Source organism: Chelon labrosus (genome assembly GCF_963514085.1).
Source record: "Chelon labrosus genome assembly, chromosome: 7".
In the NCBI taxonomy this organism is placed as follows: domain Eukaryota; kingdom Metazoa; phylum Chordata; class Actinopteri; order Mugiliformes; family Mugilidae; genus Chelon; species Chelon labrosus.
The window spans coordinates 17,132,775-17,142,938 of record NC_140343.1 but is presented as its reverse complement, the minus strand read 5'-3'; the positions used below and the strand labels follow the sequence as shown (position 1 = coordinate 17,142,938).

The 10,164-nt window shown below is 42.4% G+C and overlaps 1 protein-coding gene across 2 annotated transcripts; it reads right to left on the bottom strand.

Moving 5' to 3' along the window:
* Window positions 1-3: 3 nt before the first annotated feature.
* LOC311491032 (Rieske domain-containing protein) lies at window positions 4-3,476 on the bottom strand. Of its 2 annotated transcripts, XM_084548867.1 has the most exons (3): window positions 3,012-3,476; window positions 2,553-2,668; window positions 4-1,970 (listed from the first exon to the last, which is right to left on the bottom strand). In XM_084548867.1, exons 1-3 carry the CDS (start codon window positions 3,199-3,201, stop codon window positions 1,872-1,874), a joined length of 405 nt encoding a protein of 134 aa, XP_084404993.1. In that variant the 5' UTR covers window positions 3,202-3,476; the 3' UTR covers window positions 4-1,871. The 2 variants fall into 2 exon arrangements, with proteins under 2 accessions (XP_084404993.1, XP_084404992.1); XM_084548866.1 differs by lacking the exon at window positions 4-1,970 and having other exon boundaries at window positions 2,420-2,668.
* Between the last annotated feature and the right edge of the window lie 6,688 nt (window positions 3,477-10,164).

The window sequence follows — 10,164 nt, the reverse complement described above, 5'->3', positions numbered from 1 at the left end:
TAAGAATAATTTAATTTGTAAAAGGTAATATAACAGATAAACGGAAATGCAGCTTCGTCAAAGTCACAACAATAAGCATGGTTTACAACAAACAAAGCAATATCAGTTTACAACGGATAGTGAAGAAGCCAGCATATGCAAACATGTGACATAGTGGCCAACACAAAATACATGAGGATTACTGGAACATACAGAATACCGTTTAGAAAAGACTATAACGCTGGTGTTTGGATACTCCACATAAAAATGTTTACTTTACCACTAACACAAATTAGCTGCATCTCCACCGTGTGTGCACATTACCCTCCAGGCGATGAGTTATAGCGCGGCACAGCAAGACCTCTTATGCACATAACAGACGTTTTTAGCCAGTGAAATTATTATTGTAATAAAGTTGCACAACAGGCAGCACAGCAGGGAGAAAAACCAGCGTTGGAGAACCACACTGTCATTGACGCCCTGTCTGCCAGCGAAACCGAGCCGACTGAAAATGCAGTGAGTGACTGCCCTCGCCGCGAAAGAAGTAAAGAAAACACGCTCGCACCGGTGCCCAGACACACACACAGCTAGAAAAACCCATTTTTCTTGAGTCAATGGTGCATTTCAGGTCATGAACCTTCCTCCGGCGCCTGACTAACCGTTCCGCTTAAATTCCTATGCGTCAGTAACAGACAAACCTGTCTGTGGAAAAGCCAGGGACGGAGAGAAACACTGATGGAGACGTCTTAGCTCTGGAACTGCCTCCAATCGTGACTGCAATGTCCTTCATGTTTGTTGTTTTCCATTTGCTTGAGCTTTAATTGGGCTAAAAACAACAGTAACTCTGGAAGGGAGTTTCTGCTGCGTGACATCAGTGTTCAGCTGACACGTAGTCAGTTTGAGACTACATGTAATGTTTGTTGAGGACAAGGAAACCCCTCTTAGGGGGTCAGAGATCAGTACATGAGCATGAGAGAGTTTCATTTAATTATTAGCGGTCGAAAGAAGTTGTCACACACTTTACTGCTTTAGAAAACAAGACCTGCATAATTCCACTCCCCCCGGCTGTCCATTTGAACCTCAAAATGACAAACATAACACATAACAAAATAAGCATCTGTTCATTTTGTCAAGACATCGAGATGATGGTGTATATATTGTAATTACCCTTTTTAGCTCTGCTGTAACTCCAAACTACAACTGTTTCATGACTGGCAACATAAATACCAATTTTGGTTTGAGTTTGACAAATAGTCCTCTTATTTTTGAATTAGAGAAAACATCCTGGAGCGCTTTTAGTGTGTTTAAACTGAAATTACTGACTGAAATGAGTAAAATGTGATTTCCTTTTGCTTAGATTAGCTCAGTTTGACAGATTTGCATTATTATCTATGCAGGATCTTTGTCAAAGTTAGTAAAAACGTAAAACTGAAACACCAAAGAAGTAATTTCTTATTGCCTGTGCGTGCATCCAAGTGCAAAACGATGGACGGACAGGACACAATGTCATAGATGGCACGAATGAGAAAAGACAAAAGAAAAATATAGACAATAAATAGCAACAATACTTTCTTAATGACAGCTTACGAACAGAAAATTGCTTTTGTGCTGTCACATTTCCTGCTTTTCTGCTGCATATTTGCTACTGTCGCTATGCTAGCAGGCCAGCACAAAGCTCTTCATGTTCAGTGTCTGCGATGAGTCCCTGATGTCAGCAAGAAAACCTCAAGACAAGCTCTTTACATGATGTAATGTCCTCTTCGCGCGTTCTCCTTGATATGGTGTTCACAGCGATCAAAGGAGAAAACTGTGAGAGAATGAACGATAAGGCTCAGGAATGTTTTCCAGCGGCTCGGGTTCGTGGAACTAGTCTTGGGCCTGGAGGAGGCTGCTCAGCTTTTCTGATCGGCCGGAAAGGGCTGTAAGGAGAGACGGCTTGTGTGCTTCACGTACACGTTGCCCTCTTCCAGCTTGACTTCATACACTTGTTGCTGTTAATATGAAAGCAGAGGATAGGAAGACATAAGAGCTGGAAGAAACCTCAGCTACTGTGGAAGCAATCACATCTTAATGTGCCAAAGTACAAATAAATCACGCTGCACTTAATGTCACCATCCAAGTAAAACAAACTGAATATTTGTAGTTCTATATTTCTTTAATTGTTTAATAATTACACTATGGTACTTTAAAGGAAATAAAGGAGAGGGGACATGTTTTATTAATACTGAAGTTCTTGTTTAGAACAGAGGAATAAAGGATGTTTAACAGAACTAAAGCAGAGCCTCCTCTTAACTCTGAATGATGAGGTTTCTCATGTTGCGTCAATCAGAAGAACTTCCTGTATCTGAGCAGTGGATTACTCTGCTTCAGTGTGAATATTCACGCCTCAGTTCACAAGGTAGGCACTGAAGAACTGATTCCTAGCTAAATGCCTGAAATGCCCCATGGCATATAATGATTAATTCAGTCAGTTACAGAATACGTGCCGGAGAAGTGTATATCGCATCCTTTCTCCTCGCGTGTTTCACTGAATGCAGCATTATGAACCAGGGAGGACACGCTCCCTCACTGACCTGTAATGACGTCCCTGACTTCCCAGTCCTGAGGTCAAAGTCGTAGTCATGCCAGGGGCAGAACACCTGCAGGACTCCGTCGGCCTCCTCGATGTCCCCCTCACACAGAGGTCCACCTGTGCAAAGGAAATTGTCAATTTACAGTTTATTCTCAAAAGCATTACCTTTAAGCCTTCCTTCTAGAAAATATTTTGGTTAGGCTTTCACAACACTGGCAAAGACAGCAGGGGACAGCAGGGGACAGCAGGGGGCATGGTGCTGTTTTTATTTTTTATTTTTAATTCAACCAAGAGAGTATCCCACAGCTGACCACCCACAGAGGCATTTTATAATTTGCTACACATTTGCTATTAAAGTCAATAGGCAGCTGCGCGCACTTCGGCTTTACAATTGTGGTTTCCTCTCCTCGTAAAGGTATATAAAAGGTTAATCTAGGCGAGAAGGAATTTGGGTTTTTACCGGAGTGTGCGCAGCGGGCGTCCATGGCAAAGAACTCCCCTTTCACGTAGTAGAGGCAGACGTCAGAGTCGTAGCCGAGAGAGGAGTACATTAGACGGCAGCGCTTCTTGGAAAGCTCGGAGGCCGGGCCTATGAGTCTCCACGAAGCGCCCTCTGTGTTTCCCTCTTCATCGCCGAGGCCAGAAGCCATGGAGACCGGCGAAACGACCTGGTTTTCTAATTTGCGCAGCTATATGGTTCTTTTTTTCCGCCGGTGCATCTGGATCTGGCCGTTCGCTTTGTGCAAATATTCCATACTAACCAGCGGGCCGGCTGGTCCGATGCTCATCCGTGAGGACTCAGCCGCTGCCTCCATCCGAGCTGCAGCCTGCCAGCAAGCCGGGCAGTGTCACACCGAGGCAGCGCCGTGCGCAAGCAACACAGCTGTTTAATAGGGCCACGCGTCTGAATGTTTGACACAGATAATCAAACGAGCAGCACAGATATTACTCAAAGATCTGCAGAAATGCATGCTGAAGGAGCAGATGCACACATTCTGCTGCTCTAAAAATAAACCCCGGAGCTAAACAAGCAGCAGCTGCAGTCACAAATAGTTTTGCATACATTGGCCCTTGAACCTCAGGAAAGAGCTTGACTTGGGGACCAGCATAACTGCAGGTTCTTTCTGAATGAACCCAGACAGACCACCCATCCTGCTCCTCAGTTAGGGTCATTTTGTGACATTATTCTTTGCTGTTTTACATTAAAACAATGTAAATGTGCAGCATGGCCATGCAGTATGCTTTCATGGAGGCATTGAGAACACTTAAATGAGTACCGGACATTTTCCCAAGCAGTGCAATAAATGCGGAACGTTGCTTTTTATTTACTGTGGAAATAGTTCAAAGTGGTTTCTCAATTATCAGTAACAAAGCCTGTTTGTTCTTTCATGGCAGATTGCGTTGACTGATTTCTTTAGATGGAGTATTTTCGCTCCACTAACTGGACGTGAAGTTTAATCTGTGTGGCATGTTTGATGCTGTCAATTGCAGCAAAAATCTTATTTAGTCAGCACTTCTGAGTCAAATAAAAGATGATTAACCTAACCATGGGCAGATTCATCTCAAATAGATAAAAGACTTATGTCAGTGTTTTTATTGCCCTTTACATGTTTGCAAGCGAGCCATCTGTCTATAGCCACAGATTAATGACTCATAATGATCAGTAGTGCATAAAACTAACCTTTACAGCAACACTTGCAGTTGGGCTTTCTCCCGCCGTTTACTAATTTGTCCAATTGGCCATTTGCAAAAGCAAAAATACATAATAAATGACCTGCATTCCATCAAGTATTATTAACATTGTCTCCATCGCTTTATTGAGCCAGCAATAATGCAGCTGGCAGCTTAGCCCGCAAGTAATGTGAGTTAGCGTCTAGACTGGTGTGATGCATAACAGAGGCCGCTTGTTCTGATTTCGTGACTCTGAGAAATGGACTAATGCACGCGTTCAGAGCGAGCACAGGGGAGAGCAAGCGCTGCCGTGAAAACGTGTCAGGGGCAGGAAGAAAGAATGCTACTGCATCTTGTCAGGAGCTGGGTCTCAGCAAAAGTAACTGGGAAGAAATGAGTAAAGAAATATGAGCTAAGTGGCCAAATTCTTAGATATGTTGGCTTAGTCTGAACTAGTTTCCAGCATTGAAAAGACTTGTATTTGCCATTTGGAATAAAATCATTTAGTGGCTTTTAAAATTATCATACTATGGTGATCTTACTTTTTTTGTATTTTCTTCTCCTTGTCAACATCACTCTGGTTCTGCCTTTTACAAGTAAAATAAGTTATTACTACAACCTACAGTTTGCTTCAAAGTTGCAAACACAGCCCACTAAGGAAGTAAAATGTCCACATAAAAATATATTACTTTTACAAATCAGCTTTATTTTATTTCCCAAGATATGCACTGTGTGTATACTGTATGTACTATACTGGTGCTCTGCATTCAACCCATCCACGTGAGCACCCTTGACAACTACTATACATACAGAGCAAAATTAGCATACCCAAATCAACGCCATCAGAGTTAATCTCAACACAGGCCCACACCCACACACCCACAGTGTTAATTTGACTCTTTTTGAAGTGATGGTATGTTAACACTCCCAAAGAGTTATTATTAGCTCTTCTTAAACACAAGACATAAGGCATGTTTATTAATGGGAATTTATTAATGGGAAATTACCTTGTCATAGTAGCGCGGAATTTGGCAAAATAAACATACAAAAACAATAACGACTTCGACAGGGGAATTACCAAAAAACACAATACAGATTTGAAAAATATATACAAAAAATAACAACACTCTGAAAAATAGAAGTATAAAGACATTCTGTATATACAGCATGGTGGTGGAAAAAACGACAAATAAATAATTGCCAAAACTTTAAAAACTATAAGATGGTGAGGTAGTGGGTCGTGCATAATAAGGCAGTGCAAAAAAAGCAGATTTATTTGTGAAAAAATGACAGTAAAAACCAAAACCAAGTCTAGTCTAACATGTGGGTTACTGTTGACTCAGGCTGGTGTTGTACAGCCTGATGGCAGTTGGGATGAAGGACCTGCGGTAGAGTTCCTTCTTGCAGCGTGGATGCAGCAGTCTGCTGCTGAAGGAGCTGCTTAAGTCCCCTACAGTCTGATGCAGTGGGTGAGAGGGGTTGTCCATGATTGATGTCAGCTTGGCTAACATCCTCCTCTCACCCACCTCCTCGATGGAGTCCAGGACAGAGCCGGCCCGTCTGACCAGCTTGTCTTCCTGTCCCTCTCTGAGCTCCCACTGCTGCAGCAGACCACTGCGTAAAAGATGGCAGAAGACACCACAGAGTCATAAAAAGTCCTTAGCAGTGTCCTGCACACCCCAAAGGACCTCAGTTGTCTCAGCAGGTGGAGACGACTTTGGCCCTTCTTGTACAGGGCGTTTGTGTTGTGTGTCCAGTCCAGTTTATTGTTGAGGTGAACACCCAGGTACTTGTATTCCTCCACGACCTCGATGTCCAAGCCCTGGATGTTCACCGGTACAGTGTGAAGTGGTCAATCACCACTTCCTTTGTCTTGCTGGCATTTATTTGCAGGTGGTTTAGAGCACACCAGTCCACAAAGTTGGCGATGACCTCCCGGTACTCCAGATCATTTCCCTGAGATACACGCCCAACAATGGCTGTATCGTCAGAGAATTTCTGGAGGTGGCAGCTGTCAGTGTTGTGTTTGAAGTCCGAAGTGTACAGGGTGAAAAGGAAGGGAGAGAGCACAGTACCCTGCGGCGCCCCAGTGCTGCAGACTACCACATCAGACACACAGTCGTGAAGCCTCGCAAAGTGCGACCTGTTGGAGAGGTAGTCGGTGCTCCATGCAGCCAGGCTACTGTCAGCTCCAGCTCTTTCCAGCTTCCCCTTGAGCAGTGATGGTTGTGTGTAAACTCGAATGTTAGCGTTAGCTTGTTGTTCGGACACAGCGCTGTACGGGGCATGAAGCATGCAAGATTAACAGTCAACATTTACGTCAAACATAATTTTATACACAAAGTGAAGCACAATTTACTCACCAAACAATGTTTTCTCATCAGTGAAAATCAGTCGGTAGTTGTTGGGTTGACTGTCCAGGTGCGGGTATAATAAATGGGTGGGGCTAATAAATTAACACCTTAGGTGTTATATCCATGTTCAGAGCTCGTCATAGAAATTAAGAGAGTTAAATGTGTTGTACTGACACAGAGTTAATTCACAAACACTCCATTCAGACACCAACTAGTTGTCCTCAGAGAGTTATATATAATACATTTAACTTTACAAAGTATAGAATTAACTCTTGCTAAAATTTCGCCAACACCAGAATTTTAACTCCACAGCATTTGCTGTGTGGGAAGTGATATATTCCTACTCATTCAACTTTAGTGTTTTACAGTGTATCACAAAAGCATCTCAGTGGAAATACAACCCAAATAACCAGCAGTAAAACACAGCTGGGAATAATTTGTCAGGCTGATTACAGGTAGGCTTGAATCCTGCAGAGGGTGGGGTCTTGATGTTGTGAAACGGACCAAAAAAAAAAAAAGAAAAAAGCTGCACAGTGAAAGTTTTTAAGTGGCATTGACAAACTCACAGTCATTACCAACAGCTCTGCTTTAGCATGCCGAAAGGTGACAAAACATGTTGCTCATCTCGGTGGGGAATCCATTTAAATAAGCTCCAAGTGATTTGAGGTTTTGCAGAGAAGAAAAATAATTACAGAAATGAAAATGATGTATTGTGGAAAGTCTGAATCAGGGGGCTGGATGGGATTAATAAACAAAGCTGCAGACAGTGAGAAACGAGCCAAAATGATCACAGGAGCATTGCACTGTCCATAAATTTCTTTGACTTCTCATTTCACTGTTGTGACCGCTGGACAGTGTAACTATTTGCATGGGGCAAAATTTGGTGTGGAGAAAACCTGGCCCAGATGAGACATTAGACGGAGAGCGGAGCCAAAACTCATCCATCATTAGCCTCATCTTGTCTACAGCCCAGCAACCACCCTCAAAAGTCTCTTAACTCATACGCCAAGGATGGATGGAAGACCCGCTCTCCAGCCAATGTGGTTTTCATTAGCTAAGCAAACGCTTAGGCCAAACTCAAAACACCAGTCCCTGCTCGCCTCGCTCGCGCTTGTCATTCAGCGGCTTCTAGTTTCATTTACAGATACGAGGACAGCATGATTTAAAAGTCTCATAAGGGGCTCATATAATGATAACACTAGTATTTACTTGGTATTTGACATCCTCTGTGACTGTGAAACATGAACAGAGTGTCATTATGTCACTTCAATTGCAAACCCAGACTCAACTTTGATGTTTAGTCGACAGGACACCGAAGCCACAACTGTCTGCTCGGCTCAGTCCCAATGTCTGCCCTCACAGACCTGCATTCCATCAAATGCAATTTCCTCATGAGGCATTTTGAGCCCTTTTTGCAGTTAGATGAGACAATCAGCTCATGTCTGTAGCTTATATATATGAACCCACGGCTAGCAAGTTAGCTTAGCACAATGTGGTATAAGATATATGCCAGGATATATTGTGTTTATTAGCAATCTTTAAAAATAGTTGGTGAGTGTCGTTGTCTTCACACTGAGTGAGACCAGCTGTTTTCACCCATGCCCAGCCTTTATGCTAAGCTAACCAGCTGCTTTTTGTGGCTCCATTCATATTTTCTATGGTGCTTTCCCTTCATTCACAGAAACAAACACAACCCGGCATCCAGTGTCATGCCCAAGGCCACTTTTGTGTCCCATGTGGTCCATGGTACTGGGGACTGATCCGCTAAACCTGTGGTTTGTGGACAACCTGCTCTACCTGACTTAACATATTACCATTTACTCTGATCAACAAAGACAATAAGAATAGTTTTGGATGTATTCCTTCAATCAAACCTTCAAATTTTAGTGCTTATGCCTGAGAATGACATTACCCACACGGAAAGAACCTATATGAGGATATATGCGCATACATTTTGGGTTTTTATTTGTTTGTGTAGGCCATGTAGCTATGGATTTGAATAATTTTATGAATATATAGGTGAACATATAGGTGCATATATAGGTGAACATATAGGTGAACATATAGGTGAACATATAGGTGCATATATAGGTGAACGCATATATATGTGAAATATAGGTGTACATATATGGAGTACATATATAAGTGAACATATAGGTACATATATGTAACTATATATGTGCATATATGTACATATAATATATGAAAACGGCCAATTTCATGTATGTCACATATATTCAAAACCTATATTAGAACCTATATTAAACCTTATGTTTATAGGTTCTTTCCATGTGGGTAGGACTGGGCTTCACGTGCTGGAGTGTAGCTCCCATCCTGCAAAATAATACCAGATTCTAAAGGACAGAGAGAAAAGACATCTCTACCAAGTCCAGCAGGTGCACAATACAATAAAATGCAAATAATGAGAAAACCTAAACACAACTTGGAAAGTAGCCAGTGGAGGAGTTAGATGGGAGTCATCTCCACACTCCCTGTTGCAGGTCTCATAAAGGTTCAAGGATGTTTAAATCAGGTTACTGTGGGAGTGCACATTCTCGTTCTCAGTACTGTTCATGAGACCAGTCTTTGATTTATTTGGCAGTGTTTATGGGCACACGAGGATCCTGGAAAATAGAATCATGCTTAGGACACAGTGTTTGCACCACCTGTAAAATAGGCTCATTCTTTTGGTATTATATGACCACGCAGGGCAATAATCTGACCTAATGACACAGCATGGCCACTCACACCATTACTGATCCCCAGTATTAAACTCTTGGCAGCAGCTGATGCAGACTGAAGGCATCCCTTGGCTTTTTCCAGACATAAAGCTGCCTGAGTGAAGGAAAAATGGTGAAAAGCAAGATTACCCAGACCAAACTTTGGTCTGAATTGTGGAAATTTGTAGAAAACAGGACAATGAGCAGACCTCTTTCTGCAAATGGGCAATCATCTTACTTCACTGGATTGAAAGTCAAACAGAAACAAAGAACTCTGAGCTGGAAATATTGTTTAATGTTGTACATTTTACTTTCTGTCTGTTTACTCAACTTGTCAACATACATTTCTCTGCAACATTTGAGATCTTGTGTTACTTAACCATGTAATTTCTCATATTCACTGGTTCTTACATTTTCGATGGAGGACATGCAGTTCTGCTGGAGACAAAGCAGATCTAATGAAGCATAATGTTCCCGGTTTACTACTATGAAACAGTCCGACATTTTTGCGTGGGCCAGAGAGCAAGATTCAGATCAGCTTACAAATGGTGTTGCTTAGAAAAGTGCACCCTACTTGACTTGCATACATCTTAAATCATAGAATGTTTTTCTCCAGCCAGTTTGTAGAGGAAAGACATCATTTAATTGTGCCCATGAGACAGCAAAGGCCTGACATCGAGCCGCTGAGTCATTCTGTGTAAAGTCTACCCCCCTCTTCACCTCCACAGAATACATGTCTGCAGGAGAGATCAGACTGTGCTACATTCCTTCCTTCATGTCCTCAGTCCTGATTATATCCAGACACAATACGTCTTGTTCTTCAAGGTTCCCAGCTTAGCAGACGAATTGTCAGGGGAGGCAGCGTCTG